The sequence below is a fragment of the Sceloporus occidentalis genome, unplaced genomic scaffold, assembly GCF_023333645.1.
Source record: "Sceloporus occidentalis isolate IW3139 unplaced genomic scaffold, rSceOcc1.0.p SCAF_14, whole genome shotgun sequence".
Classification (NCBI taxonomy): Eukaryota; Metazoa; Chordata; class Lepidosauria; order Squamata; family Phrynosomatidae; genus Sceloporus; species Sceloporus occidentalis.
The window spans coordinates 13,320,001-13,341,340 of NW_028316994.1; the positions used below are offsets into that span (position 1 = coordinate 13,320,001).

The 21,340-nt window shown below is 41.8% G+C and overlaps 3 protein-coding genes and 2 non-coding genes across 5 annotated transcripts; 3 read left to right on the forward strand and 2 right to left on the reverse strand.

The window, feature by feature from the left end:
• The first annotated feature begins 92 nt into the window (after positions 1-92).
• TRNAN-GUU (transfer RNA asparagine (anticodon GUU)) lies at positions 93-166 on the forward strand. Its single transcript has one exon. It is a non-coding gene; the product is annotated as a tRNA-Asn (tRNA).
• Positions 167-9,360: 9,194 nt separating this feature from the next.
• On the reverse strand, positions 9,361-11,409 carry LOC149304106 (histone H2A-IV). Its single transcript, XM_089479634.1, has one exon. It carries the CDS (start codon positions 11,378-11,380, stop codon positions 10,991-10,993), a length of 390 nt encoding a protein of 129 aa, XP_089335760.1. The 5' UTR covers positions 11,381-11,409; the 3' UTR covers positions 9,361-10,990.
• TRNAF-GAA (transfer RNA phenylalanine (anticodon GAA)) lies at positions 9,401-9,473 on the reverse strand. The gene has a single exon. It is a non-coding gene; the product is annotated as a tRNA-Phe (tRNA).
• Positions 11,410-11,737: 328 nt separating the features above from the next.
• LOC149304108 (histone H2B 1/2/3/4/6-like) lies at positions 11,738-12,560 on the forward strand. Its single transcript, XM_089480235.1, has one exon. The coding sequence runs from the start codon at positions 11,738-11,740 to the stop codon at positions 12,116-12,118; it is 381 nt and encodes a 126-aa protein (XP_089336361.1). The 3' UTR covers positions 12,119-12,560.
• A 2,559-nt stretch (positions 12,561-15,119) lies between these two features.
• On the forward strand, positions 15,120-15,431 carry LOC149304109 (histone H4). The gene has a single exon (XM_089479673.1). The coding sequence runs from the start codon at positions 15,120-15,122 to the stop codon at positions 15,429-15,431; it is 312 nt and encodes a 103-aa protein (XP_089335799.1).
• Positions 15,432-21,340: the final 5,909 nt, after the last annotated feature.

Here is a 21,340-nt window from a genome sequence, read left to right on the forward strand (position 1 = left end):
GAGGCAACAAGAACACATCTTTGTTGGGCAATTTCTGCAAAACGAGCTGCTTTGATGGATGTCTGACGAATAGAAGGAGCCAGACGCAGGGAGTCTCTGTGGCGCAATCGGTTAGCGCGTTCGGCTGTTAACCGAAAGGTTGGTGGTTCGAGCCCACCCAGGGACGGCTGATCTTTTGAATAATCATTATATATAAAACATAATTTTTCTATATAATTTTTAAATAAGTTTCCCTTCCAACTTGAACAGTCATGAGAACCCACCCTTAACACTTTTTCAACTTAAAAAATAATTTTATTTGATCATTCCACTTTTCCTCTTGCCCCTACATAATGTCCCTGACCAGCCTTAATTAGGACACAAAGCAAATACACATACATACATGCATACATACACACACACCTACAGTATATATGTGTGTGTGTATCCCTCAAACCAACCATGGTTTGAGAATATATATCCCTACAGTTTCCAGTTCTTCCTTTGAAAGCAAAGTTTTTAACTTTTTGGGTACACTATGAGAGCTGGCATGGAATAGTGATCTGAGCGTTGGACTGTGGTCCAAAACATATTAATAATTAATATTTTATTTTAATAATTTAATTGTATTGCTTTATTGTAGGTCAGTAGGTTTGTGGGATATTGTGTTTCATTGTATTTTAATGTTCGTTTAATGCCGTCAGCCGCCTCAATCTAATTGGAGATTTATACATAACATTTTATTATTGTTATTATTGCAGAAATAATCCAGTTTTAACTGCCCTGGTTCAATGCTAGGGAATGCTGGGGAGTGTAGTTTTGTGAGACATTGAGCCTTCTCTGTCAGAGAGTTCTGGTGCAGCAATGAACTACAGTTCCCAGGATTCCCTAGCACTGAGGCAGGGCAGTTAAAGCAGTCTCAAACTGGATTATTTCTGCAGTGTGTGTTGGGCCTATGACTCTGGTACCAGGGTTCGAATCCTGGCTGGGTCATATAAACCCACTGGGTGACCTTGGGCAAGTCACTCTCTCTCTCTCTGAAAACCTGGTGATAAGGTTTGCCTTGATATAGCATTTCTATAGCACCTTGGGAGATATTTCCAAGCATGAACAGCTTCTCTGCAAAGGAATAGGCTGCCTTTTGTTCGGCCATGAAACCCACTGGATGGCAATAACAAACTCCTTCTGAACAAACCTTGCCAAGAAAACCCCCTGATAGGTTCTCTTTAGGGCTGCCATAAGTCAGAAACGACATGAAGGCACACAACAGCAACAAACACGCTATTTATTTGAATCAAGAAAAGTTCCTTAGACATACATGGAAAAGGTGTAGATCCAGCTTTTGTTGAAAGCAGGTCTTTATCTTGACTGCAACTGTTATCCTTTCACCATTTCTCAGACTGAGGACTACTTATCATCTAGAGCAGTGCTTCTCAACCTTCCTAATGCCACATCCCTTTAATGCAATTCTTCATACTGTGGTGATCCCCAACCATAAAATTAGTGGTGTCTCAGTTCCGAAGACCATTGGAAATATGCGTTTTGCAATAGTCTTAGGTGACCCCTGTGAAAGGGTCATTCGACCCCCAAAGGGGTCATGACTCACAGGTTGAGAACCACTGATCTAGAGGACTCTGTTCCTCAACTTTGGGTGAGAACATCATTGGGTGAAATGTGTCCATACTCAATGTAGCTGGACTGCAGTTTCTATAAGTCCTAGGGTGCATCCGCGCTGCAGAAATAATGCAGTTTGACACCACTTGAACTGCATAACTCAGTACTATGGAATTTGTTGGATGTGTAGTTTGGTGAGATACATCCACAGATTCAACCACCCATGGTTTGAGAATATTTAAAAGTTATATAAATTCCAAAAAGCAAACCTTTTTACCATTATCCGACAAGACACTCCTAGACTCTCTTTTAAAGGCCTATGGAGTGGTGATAAGTGCAGCAAAGAATTCGTTCTGTGCTGCACGTATTGCATCCGCGGAGTCGCGTCCGGCAGAGCTGTTCAGGGTAGTGAGGGAGCTTACTCAGCTACCCTCCTCCATGAACTCTATTTTGGAACCATCCAAGGCCTGCTGTGACGAATTTTACAACTTCTTCGCGGATAAAACATCTCGGATAAGGGCTGATCTCGATGCCAGTATTTTGACAGAATCCAGAATAGAGGTCTCCAGAGCTTCCGTGGACTTGGTTATACTGGATCACTTTGAGTCTGTAAGTACTGAGAAAGTGGACAAGATCCTTAGAAGTGTTAGGAAGACAACATACTCTCTCGATCCCTGTCCCTCTTGGCTGGCGGCTCAGGGGGGTGCGGCTGTAACAATCTTGTTACGCTGCATAATTAATTCATCTTTCAGGGAAGGGTGTTTTCCATCCAGCTTAAAATTGGCCACTGTAAAACCGCTGCTAAAAAAGCCCTCCCTAGACCCCCTGATTCATAATAATTATCAGCCTGTTTCGCTGCTGCCACTTTTGGGGAAGGTGATCGAGAGGGCGGTTGCCATCCAGCTTCAATCGATCTTGGATGATACTGATTTTCTAGACCCATTTCAAACCAGCTTCCAGGTGGGCTATGGAGTTGAGACTGCCATGGTCGCCCTGGTCGATGATCTCCGTCTGGGCATGGACAGGGGTAGCGTGTCCCTGTTAGTGCTCTTGGACATCTCAGCGGCATTCGATACCATTGACCATGGTATCCTTCTGGAACGGCTGAAGGAGTTGGGAATCGGGGGCACTGCGCTCCAGTGGTTCTGATCCTACCTCTCAGGCAGACTCCAGATGGTGCAGCTGGGGGACGTGTGCTCCGAATAAGAGGGCACTTACATCTGGTGTCCCTCAAGGAGCCATTCTGTCCCCCATGCTATTTAACATTTACATGAAGCTGCTGGGAGAGATCATCCGGAGACACGGGGCTCAGTGTTATCAGTACGCTGATGACACCCAAATATGTTTCTCTGTGTCTCCGACTGATGCAGTGACCAGGGATGGCATCTCTCCTCTAGATGCCTGTCTGGAGTTGGTAATGGGCTGGATGAGGGAAAACAGACTCAGCTTGTATCCAAAGAAAACGGAAGTACTCATGATAGGTTTCCTGGGCCCGGGAAAGGTAATTTGCCCACCTGTCCTGAATGGGGTCATGCTTCCCGTGAAGGACTCAGTTCGCAGTCTGGGGGTGCTCCTGGACTCGTCGCTCCATCTTACATCTCAGGTGGATGCGACAGTCAGGAGTACTTGTTATCAGCTTCGGCTGATACACCAGCTGCAACCCTACCTGGGCCGGGGGGACCTTGAAACAGTGGTACACGCTCTGTTAACCTCTCGGTTGGATTTCTGTAATGCGCTCTACATGGGGCAACCCTTGTACCAAACCCGAAAGCTTCAGTTAGTGCAAAACATGGCAGCTAGGTTGGTCACTGGTCGTTCCAGGGCCGACCATATAACACCAATCCTGTACGATCTTCATTGGCTGCCGGTTCGCTTCCGGGCACAATACAAGGAGTTGGTTATAACCTATAAAGCCCTAAATGGCTTGGGCCCAGGGTACTTGGAGGACCGCCTCTCCCTATATAATCCGCCCCGCACATTCAGATCAGCTGGGAAGAAACTGCTGAAAGTTCCAAAGGCGAGGTATGTATCTACCTTGCAAAGGGCTTTCTCTACCTCTGCCCCTAGGAACTGGAACATTCTTCCCGAGGAGCTCTGCTCCACCCTCTCTCTAGACCTCTTTAAAAAGAGACTTAAGACCTGTTTGAGCAAGCTTTCCCTGATGTCTCTAACAACACCTGACTACCCGCCCCCCCATATGAATGTATTATTGTCCACACTTGCTAGTTGGATTTGTTATATTGTGTATACTGTGATGGTTTTATCAGTACTGTATTTTGTAATGTTTTATTGAAGTTTTATTTGTATTGCAATTTTTATTCCCATGTTTTCTTGTTATTGCAATTCATGTTGTACACCGCTTTGATCATTTGGAAAAGCGGTTAACAAATAAAACTTATTATTATTATTATTATTATTATTATTATTTTATATAAATGATGCCATTTTACTATGCCGTTGTATTTAATGGGACTTCAGCATCCATGGATTTTGGTGTCCATGGGAGGAACCAAACCCCAGCAGATACAAAAGGCCTACTTATGGATTTTGATATGACCCATGGATGTTGGGGGTAAAACATAGGGGCATATCATAAAGGTTGTATAGCTAGTGCAAAGAAAATGGTGACTACATTAGCAGTGGTTACAGCCTAGGAGTCCAAGTAGACCACAAGTTGAACATGAGTGAACAGTGTGATGCGGCAGCTAAAAAGGCCAATGCTACTTTAGGCTGCATCAATAGAAGTATAGTGTCTAGATCAAGAGAAGTAATAGTGCCACTGTATTCTGCTTTGGTCAGGCCCCACCTAGAATATTGTGTCCAGTTCTGGGCGCCACAATTCAAAAAGGACATTGAGAAACTGGAGCGTGTCCAAAGGAGGGCGACAAAAATGGTGAAGGGTCTGGAAACCATGCCCTATGAGGAACGACTTAGGGAGCTGGGGATGTTTAGCCTGGAGAAAAGAAGGTTAAGAGGTGATATGATAGCCCTGTTTAAATATTTGAAAGGATGTCATATTGAAGAGGGAGCAAGCTTGTTTTCTGCTGCTCCAGAGAACAGGACCCGGAACAATAGATACAAGCTACAGGAAAAGAGATTCCACCTCAACATTAGGAAGAACTTCCTGACAGTAAGGGCTGTTCGACAGTGGAATGCACTTCCTCGGAAGGTGATAGAGTCTCCTTCCTTGGAGGTCTTTAAACAGAGGCTAGATGGCCATCTGTCAGGGATGCTTTGATTTGGATTTCCTGCATGGCAGAATGGGGTTGGACTGGATGGCCCTTGTGGTCTCTTCCAACTCTATGATTCTATGATTCTATGATTCTACTATAATAAGCCTACTATAATTCTATCTGGATAGGCCTGGCTGAAGAGACTGCTCTTTACTGCTGATTTAAATTTAGATAGCACCTGCTTAGGATTATGGCTTTAAATGGGAATTTTATTCAGAGACAGGCTCATGGATATTCTGTTCCACAGCATTGGCAAAGAAGCAGCTTTGAGGGGGCATTTTGGAGCTGCCTGTTGCTAGGATTATAATTGTCATCTAAATGGATCTTTGAGTTTGATCCAAATTTAAGCATAATCACCCGGGACAGTAGTTGCTGATTGCCCTCCCTTCCCTTTCTCCTCTCCTGAATGAAATCTTGGTACCTCACCATCAAAAGTGATTCTTGGATGGTAGGAAGAGATGCAATCCACAAATGAATAGGCTGTTCTCTGTGTGCCAGTTGGACAGGCAGGAGCCTAACATTCTTTTTCAGTTATGCCCAACAGTTGACTTCCTTCCCTTACTCAACATCATGTGCATGTGTCTAACTATGGAAACCCCATAAATTTCATAGGGTTTTCTTAAGCAAGGAATACTCATAGGGGTTTTTGCCAGTTCCTTCCTCTGAAATATAGCCTTCAATACCTGTCATTCAATGGTGGTCTCCAGTTCAAGTACTAACCAGAGCTGACTCTGCTTAGCTTCCAAGATCAGTTGGGATCTGGTGCCTTTATGGTACTTAGGTTCCATGAAGTTGTCCTAACAACCTAACAGCTAAACCTTTGCTGTTTTAATATCTCTTTCACAAACATTCTCATTCTCTCTTTCTACTATCCTAATGGCAAACCTCCTCTGAAGAAAGCTTGACAAGAAAACCCCACGATAGGTTCGCCTTAGGGTCTCCATAAGTTGCAAACAACAACAAACTATTGAAGAATGACTCTCCAGGTAGGTACCAATGTTTCATTCTCCGGATGGATTAGGAGGAGCAATCCAGAAATGAATGAGAGGTACCGAAGCTCCAGTTATTAGGTGGGAATAATTGCTAACTATAACACCATGAAGCCAAAGGTCACCTGTGTTACCTTACGCTTATCAATTTTATAGTGCCTAATGACTGTCAAAAGTTTTTCAATGCATCCAGCAGCTTTGCAAACTTCATGAAGAGATGCCAGTGCTGCATAAATTGTACTTATTGCCATAGAGCAAATGGAGTGAGACCAAAACTGCTTCAGCCTTGGTATCTTTTCATAACCATAGCACAGGAATATGGAAGCTCTTAACCAGCTGGCAATCATGTGCTTTGATACCCTATTTCTCATTGTCTTTGGGTTTAAAGACAACAACACCTCAGTACACATGGACTCTGCTCTTGTCTTTGTGTAGTGCTTCACTGCCCTTTTAAACATATGCCATTTCTTGTCTAATTAATGTTTAGGATGTAGGTGATATTTCCTTCTTGGCAGCCATTTGTGGTGTGCCAAGAAATTGCAACAGAGAGTCCTGCTTCCGATTTTCACCACGTCACCTGCTGCTAGGAGGGATCCAGAGACATTTATTAAAACATTTTTTAAAAACTCAGTAAAATTCAAAATAATTAAAACCATCCACAACAATATAAAATGAGACAAAAATATACAAAAGTTAAAAGCATAACCAACATCATTCCTGCTGCACCCCAGCCACCAGCAGAACAGGCCTACGTCATGTGCAGCAGTTCCTTAGAGTTTAAGATGGGTTTGGATGGTATTTACAATTGTGGACCTAGTGTTACGGTCATGAATATGTAATGTAACTGAATCTGGAGCAGTTACAAATTTGTAACTGTAGCACAAGAGGCCGTCATTCAAAACTGATGCATGTCACAATTTTACTATATATACTACACCCAGTTGTTCTTGTTTTGTGAATGGATGAGACTGGTATTACAAGGGACCAGATTATGAAGCCTGTTATTATAGATCAGTGATTCTCACACTTTGGACTTCAACTCCCAAAAGCCCCAGCTAGCTTGGCTAACAGTCAAGAGTTTTGGGAGCTGAAGTTCAAAACATCTGGAGGACCAAAGTTTGGGAACCATTGTTATAGATCATCTTTCTCCACTTTACAATGACCATCTTTCTCCACTAACAATGACAGGTGTGGTATGTTCAAAAGTACATACATAATTCAGGAAACACACACAGAAAGGGAAATTTTGAAGGGTGGGTAACTGTTTCCTCCTTTTTTTCTGGTGGAAAAAAATGATTTGGGGGGGGGGGGGGCAGATAGAAAAAAAGGTAAAATTAGCACCCTTTACAGATCGAAAGTTACTCTGGCAAGATAACATATTTGGCATCAATTATTATGTCTTGTACATTAACACGACACTTTACTCGGAAAGCATTTCCAAATTTACTTTTTGTTGTTGTTGCAAAAGGGGCTAGAAGATCCTGAACTGTAAGGAATCTTTGGTTTTGCTGGTTTATTAGGCAAAAAATAAAAAATAAAAATAACATTTATAAAAAAACAACAACTAACATTGGTAAAGCAAAGAAAGTTACTTTGTGTGTTCTAATCCTCCATGGCATGAAGCAAAAATAAAACATTACATTCCCATAAAAAATGAACTGAGAAGATGAAACTTCTCTGGAAGATGAAAAGAAGGAATTGCAGTGATTATAGTGATCGGATATCGTACATCAGGGCTTTGCAGGTTATCTATCTAACGTGCCAAAGGGACTAGTACTATACTTGGACAAAATAGCTAAAATTGATTTTGTCCTGGAAACTCACCATGGAATGATGGTTTGAACACCATTATGAATCTAGGGGCAACTGCTTTGAGTAGTGAAGTCAAAGGCTTTCATGGCTGGCATTCATAGATTTTTGTGGGTTTTTGGGGGCGATGTGGCCATGTTCTAGAAGAGTTTATTCCTGATGTTTCAGCAGCATCTGTGGCTGTCATCTTCAGAGAACGTTCTCTGAAGATGCCAGCCACAGATGCAGGCCAAACGTCAGGAATAAACTCTTCTAGAACATGGCCACATCGCCCAAAAAAACCCACAAAAAACTATGCTTTGAGTAGCATTGCTGAACAGTCTTATACAAACTTATACCTTTAACACAGTTTTGTTAGCCAATATGGCACAGTGGTTTGAGTGTTGGATTAATGATCTGGGAGGCCAGGGTTCAAATTCTCATTCAGCCAAGAAAAGCCATTGCAGGACCTTGGGTGAATACACTCTCTTGGCCTCAGAAGAAGGCAATGGCAAGCTTCCTCTGAACCAGTTTTGCAAAGAAAATGCCTTGATAGCTGGAAATGGTGAGCTCATGTGGCAGAGGTTTGAGCATTGGATTATGACTCTAGAGACCAAGGTTTGAATCCTTGCTTGGCCATTGAAACCCACCAGGTGACCTTAAGTAAGTCACACACTCTCAGAAAACCTGGTGATAGGTTTGCCTTAGGTCATTTAAGTCAGAAATGTGAAGGTACACAACAACAAATCGGGAGGAAATGACTTGAAGGCACACAACAACAGACTTAGGTTTCAGAAATCTGGTCTTTGACCGTAATAAAGAATGTATGTAGGTTTCAGAAATAATGAATAGGGTAAATATATGAACTCCTTGCCATAAGCATTTTAGTCATCATCCTAACATAAAACATTCCCCAGTCCACTTTTTTCCTTCATTTATTCCAGAAAAAACAAGGCTTCATCAAGAATTAAACACAAACAAAAAGACATCAGAAACTTCTTTCCTCCTCAAATGTTTCTGGCTTTCTCCCCAGGCCTCTAAATACACCACAGATCTATTTTATTTTTAGGGAAAGATCATCCTGGAAAAACTTTCAAAATGTGTTAAGCTTTGATATTGCTTGCTCTCTTGTTTGCATCTATAGTTTAATGCTTTTGTAGTGTTTTGGGTTTTTGTTGTCATGTGCCTTCAACAAGTCATTTCCAACTCATGGAAACCCTAATGTGTGGTGTTTTAAATTTTTAGTTAGCTGCCTCGAGTCCCTACATCAGGATAATAATAATAAAATATAATAATAATAATAATAATAATAGCTATTCTGTCCCATAAAACCTGGAATGTTACTCTAAGGTGTATTGTTTTGAATTTGTTGTTAGCTACCTTGAATCCCTACACTGAGACAGGCTGTTGTTGTTGTTATTATTATTATTCTTATTATTATAGCTATTCTGTCCTAAGAAACCTGGAATATTATCCCAAGGCATAGTGTTTTGAATATGTTGTTAGTCCTTATATTGGAAGAAAGGCTAATAATAATAATAATAATAATAATAATAATAATAATAATAATAATAATAATAATAATAATTTATTCTTATCCTTCTTATTATATACCACCATCTATTAACCTGATGAGATATAATAAGGTCTAAATAATAAAGAGAACTTTTTTGGGGGGGAACTTGCTTTTCCAAAAATGTATTCAAAAAGGCAGACAGGCTTTTTTAAAAATAATAATAATAATAAAAAGCAAGATGTTTACCTTTAAAAAAAATCGAAATAAGAAAGAAAAGCATCTGCCGAAACCCGGGATCGAACCAGGGACCTTTAGATCTTCAGTCTAACGCTCTCCCAACTGAGCTATTTCGGCAGCGATGGGGGACCCTGGCTCCCCTTTTCGACATATAACAATATGGAGAACTTGAAGGCATGCTAGGAAATTGCACAACTGTGTGGGTTGAGGAATAAAGCACTGACACACTGTTGCAATATTTACTCCGATAGTATTGTTGCGTCTATGTCCCAGTATTATTGCTACACTGTTGCACAATGACGTGCCACAATGCTGTTTTCTTCTCCACTTCTATCACATTGTATCTCACCAGTCCCAGTCCCATTCTGTCTCGGTCTCTATACTGCAACGATCCCAAAACTTTGAACCTTCTCTAGGTGTTTTGGACTTCAACTCCCAGAAGCCCACAGCCAGGAATTCTGGGAGCTGAAGTCCAAAATATCTGGAGGCCCCATGTTTGGGAACCCCTGGCTCTCTTGCAGATCTAGGCACGCCGATAACTATCGATCCAGATACAGTTTTGTTAAAGTGAGCAAAGTCTTGACTAAAAACGTTTTAGAGTAAACCTAGTTGGGACACAGTAAGCCTTCGGATGTGTTTGCACTGCAGAAATAACCCAGTTTGGCACCGCTTTAACTGCCATGGCGCAATGCTATGGAATTCTGGGACTTGTAGTTTGGTGTCAGAGAGCTCTAGTGTCCCACCAAACGACAGATCCCAGAATACCATTGCAATGCGCCATGGCTGTCAAACTGGATTAATTCTGCAGTGTAGATGCAGGCCAAGCCTCACTGTGTCCCAGTGTTACTCTAAAGTTACTCTAAAGTGAGTGTGTAGTATTATAGTTTATCAAAACTCCGACTCGACAGTTAAATGTCTATTTATTCAATTTTTTAAATAGACCAAGATGAAATGGGACTCTGGCCCAAAACACACTGCAGAAGTTACCCGCTTTGAGAGCGCTTTAACTGCCCTGGCTCAGTGCTAGGGAATTCTGGGAACTGTAGTTTTGTGAGACTTTTAGCCCTCTCTGTCAGGGAGGCCTGGTTCCACAATAAACTAGTTCCCATGATTCCCCAGCACTGAGCCAGGGCAGTTAAAGCGGTCTGAAACTGGATTATTTCTGCAGTGGTTGGAATCCCCTTTAGATCGATAGTGCCACTGCCTAGGCAAGTCTAAAAAGCCCAGGATAGACTGAGACTAGAACTGGAGACAAAACATAACACAGTTCGAGGGATGCAGCCTTCATTCTAAGCCTAGAGGCAGAACCACAAACTTTCCCAGCCATCTGACGACCTCCCCGCTTCATTTCCCAAAACCTAGGAGAGCCTACCTCTTGGAAGTCCACTGAGACAATACAATAACAATCAAGGGAAGCGGGGAGCCGAAAGTTAACTTCTCTCAAGCATGGCCTCGGAAACACTTTCTGGGAAAGAGACAACAAAACCTTTCAGGAACCAGGGCTAGTCTCACAAAACACGGATGGAACAAGGCAGCCAGCTCTTTTCCGGAGGAAGTGGGTGGCTCTTAAAAGAGCCTTTGGGTTCTTGTTCGAAGGATTGCTCCGAGGTTCCAGGAGGAATTAAAAGCGTAGTTTACTTGGCCTTGGCCTTGTGGCTCTCGGTCTTCTTGGGGAGGAGCACGGCCTGGATGTTGGGCAGCACCCCTCCCTGGGCGATGGTGACTTTGCCCAGCAGCTTGTTGAGCTCCTCGTCGTTGCGGATGGCCAGCTGCAGATGCCTGGGGATGATGCGGGTCTTCTTGTTGTCCCGGGCGGCGTTCCCCGCCAGCTCCAGGATCTCGGCCGTCAGGTACTCCAGGACGGCGGCCAGGTAGACAGGGGCCCCTGCGCCCACCCTTTCGGCGTAGTTGCCCTTCCGCAGCAGGCGATGCACGCGGCCCACCGGGAACTGCAGCCCGGCCCTGGAGGACCTGGTCTTCGCCTTGGCCCGCGCTTTCCCGCCTTGCTTTCCACGTCCAGACATCTTCCGAGAAGAAACACAACGCACACTCAGCACACAAAGACTGGAGAGAACTAGCTGCTCAGAACCGGCTCCTGCCCTTTTTATTGTCTCCCTGGGATTCAATCCTCCCATTCTGATTGGCTGAGGAAGGACAAACGCGACGTCCACCAATGGCCAGCAGGTTTCTCCTCCCGGCCAATCAGAACGCTCGGGCTAACATCACCCATTGTGACGTTTTCAGGGCTTTGTGATTGCTGTTCAAGGTGGCAAAGGGAAGCAATAGGAATGCAGGGATTGGAGGGCTCATTTGCATAAAGGGCATATAAACATCAGGGAGGAGGAGGCGGAGGATTCAGTTGTTTGGTGATTGTTGTGAAGATGCCTGAGCCAGCCAAGTCAGCTCCTGCAGCTAAGAAAGGGTCCAAGAAGGCCATCACTAAGACCCAGAAGAAGGGGGACAAGAAGCGCAAGAAGAGCAGGAAGGAGAGCTACTCCATCTATGTCTACAAAGTGTTGAAGCAGGTCCATCCGGACACTGGCATCTCCTCCAAAGCCATGAGCATCATGAACTCCTTCGTCAATGACATCTTCGAGCGCATTGCTGGAGAAGCCTCTCGCCTGGCCCATTATAACAAGCGCTCCACCATCACCTCCAGGGAGATCCAGACCGCTGTCCGGCTCCTTCTTCCAGGAGAGTTGGCCAAACACGCCGTCTCCGAGGGCACCAAGGCCGTCACCAAGTACACCAGCTCCAAGTAAAAGGGATCCGCTTCCCAACCAGACCCAAAGGCTCTTTTCAGAGCCACCCACCTTCTCATTGGAAGAGCTGTGATTCTCTAAACTGTATGAGTTATAGAACAAGATGGCAAGCCAGTGTTCCTTCAGAGAGTTCTCCCAACTTGGGTCAAATGGCACTGTCTCTGAGGGCACCAAGGCTGTCACCAAGTATACCAGCTCCAGCTAGTTCTCCTTTCCCTGCTGTGCAGAATTGGAACCTGCAAATGATTTTCAGTGCAAAATCTTTGATTCTGTTTTTAACTTTGGAAGGATTGTTGGCAGGGTTACATCAAGTGGGCTGGAGAGCCAAGTTAAATCGTGCACACAGTTCTTGTTTAAGCATATATTTTTTGGAAGTCTGGAATTAACCTAAGCACAAATTTGTAAAGTTGGCAAAATTACCCAAAGGACTTTGTTAGCCCCCCTCCCCTGCATTCTAGTATTTAAAACTGTAAGAATAAAAAGCTAGGAAATAAAAACTTTAGTCATGTGAAGATTTCTGCCTACAAATTTGCTGTTGGCCTTTCTATTTCTTAGCTGTTTGCCACTGTTGAAAGGGACAGATCTGTATCCAAAAGGCACCAGATCATCTCTGATTTTGGAAGCTAAGCAGGGTCAGCTTGGTTACTACTTGGATGGGAGACCACCAATGGAGACCAGGAGCTGAAAGGCTGAGTAGTATTTCACTAGAAGCCAATAGACATTTTAGAGATTCTCTCACACCACCATTTCATTCTCAGTGTATAATGTTAAGAGTAATTGCTGCCTGGCCATCCACTCAATTCAGCCTCCATTTTGGGGTTGAATTTTAACCACAGACCTCATTGTTTCGACATTTGGCTGATTTCTGGACTTTATTGCTTCTTTCACCAATGTTTTCCTTTACCTTCTCTATTAGTTAGTCAGAGGAAGAGTTCTGGAGCATGCAAAAGCCTGGATATTTCTATGGCACTTTGGTTTAGTCTTATAAAGGTTTGTCGCAATATACAGTATAGGTTGCTTTTGTTTTGAACCAGCAGAGTTGCCTTTGATTTCATTGCACAAAGGTTTATGATATTTGTATAAATCAAAGGTAGGCAAAACCTAGCCTTCTCAATATTGAACTGCAACTCTCAGCTTTCTTCAGTATTGTTTGTGTTGGCAAGGGTTGATGGGAGCTGCAGTCCCACAAATTCTTCCAAGATGGGATTCAAGGCAGCTTACAATAATGTAACAAGAACCAGCTAAAACATTAAATTTAGCGTCCTGCTAAGCAGTGGTCACTTTGCTATATCCCTCATATAGCAACGTTACAGCTCCTAACAGGATACAAATGCTATTGTACTTTGCAGCAACTCTGAAGAGAAATATAACCAGTTGCATCATCTGACAAAAATACACAGCACCACCATCTCTCTCATATAAAAGGGAGTAAAGAAGTGTGTAAAGGTATCCATATTCCTGGTTTCACTGAAACCTCATGAAATTAAAGTACAGGGACAGTTTTCACAAAGGTATTTTCAATGCAGCCTGTAAGGGTAGGCATTGTATTTCTGTATTCTGAACACACTCACAGATATAGAAAACATTGAAAGTATATTTTAATATAAAAATGATAGATTAAGCATCATAAATACAGCTGGTGCTGTTTAATAGTAATGACTTCATTTATTATGACAAAGATCATAAGCTGTTTCTCTTCATGTCTCAAAGTGGAAATAACCCACTGCATTGGCTGGGCACATTACATTTTCAGGCATTTGATTCAAAAAGAAGCAAAAAACCCATTCATGGCAGAGATTTACCTTGCCATGGTTTTCCCTTTGCCTATAGTCCTACACACAAAGGCAGTTTTTCATCAGAACTTGATTAAAATGTGGGTGGGATCAAGAATCTAGTTTAAATGGTTATGTTATTTACTTCAGTGCTGGCTCTGAGAATATGTGTGTCTCTTTGGAGCTGTTTTTATGGCTTTCCCTTAACCACTGTTTTCCTGATGGGGAAATAGGTGAGTAAATTGCCACCCCTTAAAGTCTGCAGGGGAAGCAGTTCATCTTTTGAATAGGTTCCAGTTTCTCATTACAGTCAGCAACATTTTTGTTTTTAAATGGTTTCATGTCCCAGATAATCTTTGTTCACAGATCTGCTACAGTTGCCCTTCCCTTGAACAGATATGTCCAAGTTGAAAAATTATTATTATTATTATTATTATTATTATTATTATTATTATTATTATTATTATAATATTTATTTCTATGCCTCTTCCCTCCCAAGATTGGGACCCCAAGCAGCTTACAGTCTAAAAAAACACACATTACACTTAAAACCCTACAAAATTGACAATTAACAGTTAAAAGCCTCAGACAAAGATGCTCCTTTTTACAAAGGTTATTTATGGCTGCCCAGACCCCCTTTCCTCCTTGTCCTCTGCCTAGTTGGAAGTTTTCAAAGCAGCATTAGCATTAGAAGAAGGTAAAGGAGAGCTGCAGAAACAGTGCCCCAGATTCCTATTTTACAAATTCTAATTACTCCATTTTTTAATCAGTGCTTTGATTTATTGGTTGGCAAACCATGGCTCTGTTTAGAAATTTGGTAAATATTTTTATTAATACGCTTTGCTATTAGTTATGTTATATTGTTAGTACAATAAGCCAGGGTCGACCATCCAAGTAAAAGAAGAAGAAAAAAAGCACTAAACACTAAAACACTAAAAAACGTTTTATATCTCCATAGAAATCTCCCTCTTTTCCTGAAGAGGCTCCTGAGGCGCCAGAAAGAGCGGTTTAATTCGAACAATGCGCTGATTGGCTCGTTTGAAACCACCCCGCCTTCGTTCATTGATCAGATTTTAAATTCGCCCGCCAAGCGTTGGAAGACCGCTAGAGGGCCAATAAGCGTCAAAGTTTTCCTTCCGGTCCGACAACTTTGTATATAAGCAGCTTGCACAGCTGTGTTTGAAGCACTCTTGTTGGCTGTGTCGAAGAGAGAGGTAACTGTTGGAAAGATGTCTGGACGCGGAAAGGGAGGCAAAGGTTTGGGGAAAGGAGGCGCCAAGAGGCACCGCAAGGTCCTCCGCGACAACATCCAGGGCATTACCAAGCCCGCCATCCGCCGCCTGGCTCGCCGCGGGGGAGTGAAGCGCATCTCCGGCCTCATTTATGAGGAAACCCGGGGCGTGCTGAAAGTCTTCCTGGAGAACGTGATCCGCGATGCTGTGACTTACACTGAGCACGCCAAGAGGAAGACGGTCACCGCCATGGATGTGGTCTATGCCTTGAAGCGCCAGGGAAGGACCCTCTACGGCTTCGGGGGCTGAGAGGCGCTGGGAAACTTCGCAAGGAACAAGATGCAAACCAAAAGGTCCTTTTCAGGGCCACCCACTCCTTCAGGAAAAGAGCCGTTGTCCTCATAGCAACACTTTGAGGCTTCCCAGTATTGGTTCTTAAGCATTATTAGGTTTAATGGTGTGCCTATGAGATTCTGCGCTCTAGAAATCTAGCAGCTTAATCCCGCTTCCATGGCTTTAATGCTCTATAATTCTGGGATTTGTAGTTTGGGGCATCAGTGCATCACACCTCTTAACAAAAGGTTAACTAATCTCACACAATCATGTAGGATTTTGCCACAGCAGTTAAAGCAGTATCAAACTGGATTATTTCTGCAATGCATCCAATGTCATTTCAAAGACAAAGACCCTTTCAAGAATTGGGGTTTTGCAACGCCCCCAGGCTTTTCGTTTCAGCTCTTTCAAACAAACCTTATTAGGTATTGATTAATTAACTAACTGATCCTGCAGTCTAGCTGTAGCATTCTGGCCCTCAATAGGTATACTACCCTTCCCTCTAATTAAAATAATAAAATAAAATATTAATTGGGGCCAGTCTGAACCGATTTGAAGGCACACAACAAATACAAACATGACCAGAAGGTGTATCCAACCTGCAGAGATATCCTTCCATACTTGGAACATCACGACCAACATCTTGACAAAATGCAAACCCGTGACTAATATTGTCATATATATATATTTTCCCCTTCCTGAATGGCTTTTAACACCTTATCCTGATGAAGAAGCCAGTGGCGCTTCGAAAGCTTGCATCATGCATTTTGTGCGTGTCGTTTGGTCCAATGAAGGTATTGCTGTTGGGTGGATTTTGGATTTTATTGTGATTTGCTACACAGCCAACACAGGGAGAGGCAGGATATAAACAATTTATTATTATTATTATTATTATTTATTACACTTGGATATGTTTCCTCTTTAATTGCTAGGCTAAAGGAATGGTTGACAAGAATACAACCTTCTTTGGGTTCCTGATTGAAAGGGGGAAAGGCTCAGAATGGATTTCAATCCAAAACCCAAATGGCTTTGAAAAGCACGTCTTCCTGCCTCCATTTTGGGGTTGAACAAAGCTTCGCTGCAGCAACATCGACGCCATCATTTTGAATAGGCAATCCGAGGCTGCCTGCTGCACCCAGCAGCAGAGTGGCGCAGCGGAAGCGTGCTGGGCCCATAACCCAGAGGTCGATGGATCGAAACCATCCTCTGCTAAATGACTTTTTAATTTTTATTTAATTTTTAAATGTATTTAAAAATAATTTTAAACATATTTAAAGAAATCCAGTACGACGTATTTCTTCCCCAGACTTAGTTTTGGAGGTTTTATGTGTATATGCATAAATGTATTAAAAGAAATACTGTACAGCACAGTATTAATTTTAACTTCAATAAACAATAATCCAGCAATATAATATAATATAATATAATACATGTGGGGAGGCAGAGAAATAAAAGGACTAGCAGAGGGTGGCTGGATTAGTGTGTGTGTGTGTGTGTGTGTGTATGTATGTGTATATATATATATATATATATATATATATATATATATATATCCCCCAGTACAACGCATTTCTGGCCCCACTTAGCTTTTAAGGTTTTATACACACACACATATAGAGAGACAGACAGACAGACAGAAATACAGTACAACTTAGTTTTTGAGGATATATATATACACACACACACACACACACACACACAAACACATATATATGCACACATACACATAGTATACATCTCTCTCTAGAAATATAGTACAGTATTAATATTAACATCAATAAACAATAATCCAGCCATCCTCTGCTAGTCCTTTTTATTTCTCTGCCCTACTCACATATTTATACACACACACATTACAATGTATTTCTTCCTCCACTTAGTTTTGTTTAAAACACATACATATTTAAAGTAATATAGCGCAACATCAGCTTCAAGACAACCCGCTCGGTGATAGTAACAGGATATTGGGCAAGTCACACTCTCTCAGCCTCAGAGGAAGGCAATGGCATCTGCCTTGATGGTTTTATTAAGTTAATGTTCGTTTCCTTAAATGCAGCGGACGTTGGGGTGAAATGTAAAGGGGGGGGGGGGGCAAAATATTAATAATACAGTATTCCTATTCTATCCACTCTCTGCCACAGAAAACCGGTTACTTGGGGCAAGTCACACTCTCTCAGCCTCAGAGGAAGGCAATGGCAAAAACACTTCTGAATAAATTTGCCAAGAAAACCCCATGATAGGATTGCTGAGAGAGTGTGACTTGAAGGCACACAACAAAGAACAAAACTGCTACACAAGTTAAACAGACACATAAAATAAAATCAACTAAAATTAAAATAAAATAGGAATTGTTGTTGTTGTGCCTTCAAATTGTTTCCAGATTATGGTGACCCACAGCATGGGGTTTTGTTGGCAAATTTCTTCAGGAGTCTTTGCCATTGCCATCCTCTGAGGCTGAGAGAGTGTGACTTGACCAAGGTCAGTCAGTGGATTCCCATGTGCCACCATGGAGCAAATAGGAATACTTTATTGTTGTTTTCTTCTGTTGCATTTCACCCTAAAATACTCTGCACTTGAAGGAAGTGGAAATTAACTCTCTTAATAAAACCTATCAGTGCAAAATATAGAACCAGGGAGGAAATAATTGGGGGAAAGAAAAAGTAACTTAGCAGAGGATGGTTTCGATCCATCGACCTCTGGGTTATGGGCCCAGCACGCTTCCGCTGCGCCACTCTGCTCCTTGCAGAGATCGGGGTGGTTATCCCTCTGAAAATGCCAGGAAGGAACCAAGCCTCTCTAGAGAAAGACAGGTTTTTAAGTCCCTGGGGATGATACTGCAGCCCTATCCATATTATGCAGAGATGCTTCCCTTGCTGCTGGAAGGGGATTGTCCTAAGCATGTGTGCCCAGATTTCCATTTTGTGTATATGCTAAAAGCAAGGAGCATCTCTGCCAGAGAAACAGGATTGCCCCCCAGTGTTTCCTCCTGCTGCTGCCTATGAGCCAAGCATCTCTGGGGAACTATAGGCTTATAAAATCCCAGGGAATGATTTATTTATATTTATATTATATTTATTTTATGATACTGCCATCCTCTCCAATGCTTTGCAAAGGTGCTTCCATTGCAGCTGGAATTATTCCAAGCCTCAGTACCAAGATTTCCACCCTGAAGGCAATGAGGGATTTATATGCATAGTATCCATAGATAAAGCATGCATAAGATATAGATGTAGAGAGAGGTGGAATGAGAAGATATCATAGTCTGAATATAAAGATAAGATAATTATTGTTATTGTAGGTTTATTTTTTGTTTGTGAGCTGCTGTTTTTTTAGTAGTTAATGTTAACATGTATTAATGTGTATTATGTCAAATTATTGTTATACTGTATATTGAATGTAAGCCATAGGCAGTCTTATTTTATTCTATTCTATTTTTAACTGATTGTATGTGAAGTGCTGTGTAAATTTACACCGCTCTATAAATAAAGCTTAATAATAATAATAATAATAATAATAATAATAAATGGGAAGAGGAATGGAGAGGAAAGGCTTAATGAAGTAGGGAATAGTATGTTTGAAAGGAAACAGCCGCCTCAATGGTCCTTGACATGATGTTGTGCGATTTGAATGGCAGGAATGGTAGAAAAATGTTCAAGACATGATGATGATGATGATGATGATGATGATGATTTTATTTACTTATATCCCATCTTTCTCCCAATGTAGGGACTCAAGGTGGCAAATAGCAGATTTAAAACAATACAATTTTAAAACCCCACAAAACTATTAAAATGTATACGTACTTATATATATATATTTTAAAAAAAGGTAATTAAACAATTTGAAAAGTTAAAACAGTTATAAATTTAAACGACGTGTTAAAAACTATATACAAACTTTAAAATTTTAAATGCTGTTTTATCTGTTCCTGGGACACTTTTTTGCAGCCTGGAAACTGGAAAACCCCCGGCTGTGTTTACTATACTTTAATGTGTAAAGTACTGGAAATATATAAGGAGCATGTTCTCTTGGATTTCATTTGTGTGGTTTTAGTGGTTAGAGTACCACATTTGGGAGATCTAGGGTGGAAGAAGCTTCCCAATAGTCTCTAGAAAGTCCAACATGTTTTTGTCTTATTTGAGGCTTACCTGACCAGGTTGTTTCATTTCACATGATGTGCTTATGGTTACTTTTTGACAGGAAGGTTGCCAAAACATGTTTGACTGCTTTTCTTTTTTTGTGATGTAGAAACCCATCCCTGTTTTTCCCCATGTCATGCCTGCATCTAGTACCAACTTTTCTGTTAAAAAAATTCATGCACCCAGAGCAGTGTCCATTGTGTATTATTGCCTTTGCATTGCAACTATGTGCATCCACTGTTTCGCATGCTTTGTGCTAGTATTATGTATAGGGACTACATAGCCTAACTCTGCTGGCAGATACTTACGGTGTACTAAGATAACGCTTGAAGACACCAGATCCTGTCTGACCTTGGAAGCTAAACCAGCTCATCCCTGGTTAGTCCTTGGATGGGAGACCACCAGGGCTTACCAGGTGCTGTAGCCTGTATTTCATAGGAAGGCAATGGCAAACCATACTGCCTAAAGAAACCCTGTGAAATTTATGCAGTCATCCCAAATCAAAAGGCAACTTGAAGAGACAGAAACATGATACAGCAGGATGACTGAAATCTGCCACATGTGACGGGCATGATTACTAATGTGCCAAACTTTTGAGTACAACAGAGAATTCCCACCAGCTGACCCTCTTTCAGATTGTGGGTAAGTAGATGGGCTTATTTGTCCATGTGACCTACTTCCTTCATAAAGGCTTTGCTATCTAGCACACCTATTTCCAGCTTGTGGGACTTTCAGCTGCAAAGGATAATCTGAGGTGGTTGCTGGATAAGTCGCTTGCATCACACAGCCACAGACAGTGGACTCAGATGCGCGCTTTCTTGAAATCTAGCAGACTAGTGGACCTATGTCTGCAACAATAAGACTACTGCAGCTTCACAACATCTGCATTGAGCAGAGGGCTACTGTTACATTAGCAGAGTTAGGAAAGTGCCCAATATACATTGGTGCACCAATGCATATTGTGTGCTCTTGCCAGTGTCCCGTTACACACCACTGCAATTCAGTAAAGGGGTTTCTTTGCACTTCTGGTATGTGGCTAGGTGTGAGTAAAATTACATAATATAGCAGGTGACATAGGATTCTGGCACCTGTTTGAATAATGCACTCTTTTTCAAATGTCACTGGTGCAGCTGGGTTAGTCCACTGTAGGAAAAAGCATGCACACATCAATTCCTTTATTGGGTCAAGCAAAAATATCAATTCCTTTATTAGGCAAGCTCAAAAGGTATTTTAAAAGTGTGCAAACATTCAAGATCTTCTGACCTCTTCATCAGGAGAGATGTTACAAAGATCATAAGGGACTGTGAGAAAGGCCTTAAAGTCACACCATTCCTGGGCTGTCTTGACCTTAAAGTCAAGGCATAAAGACATATGCAAGTGTTTGTTCTTAGGAATGCTTTATTGAAGTTGCTTGTTTTACTCTGGGGTTGTACAACATCAATGGCTCAGAACAGCAGACGGAATAGAGGTATTTAAGGAAAAGTTTCAAAATGCCCAGTTAAAGCCATGCTATTTACTTCAGACATTTATTTCTTTTTATTAGCACCATTTCTAGAGACAGTGTCAATATTCTACATAACAACAACAACAAAAATAATGACAATACTAATTTGATGAAACTGTGACCACCCCATAGACCAAGAATTATTTATCAGCTGGTCCTAAGATAAGAGGGCTACTTATTTCTTTTTTGTTGTATTTCTGCTGCCAAGGTTGGAAAAACTTAGCTGAGCTTTAGATACTGCA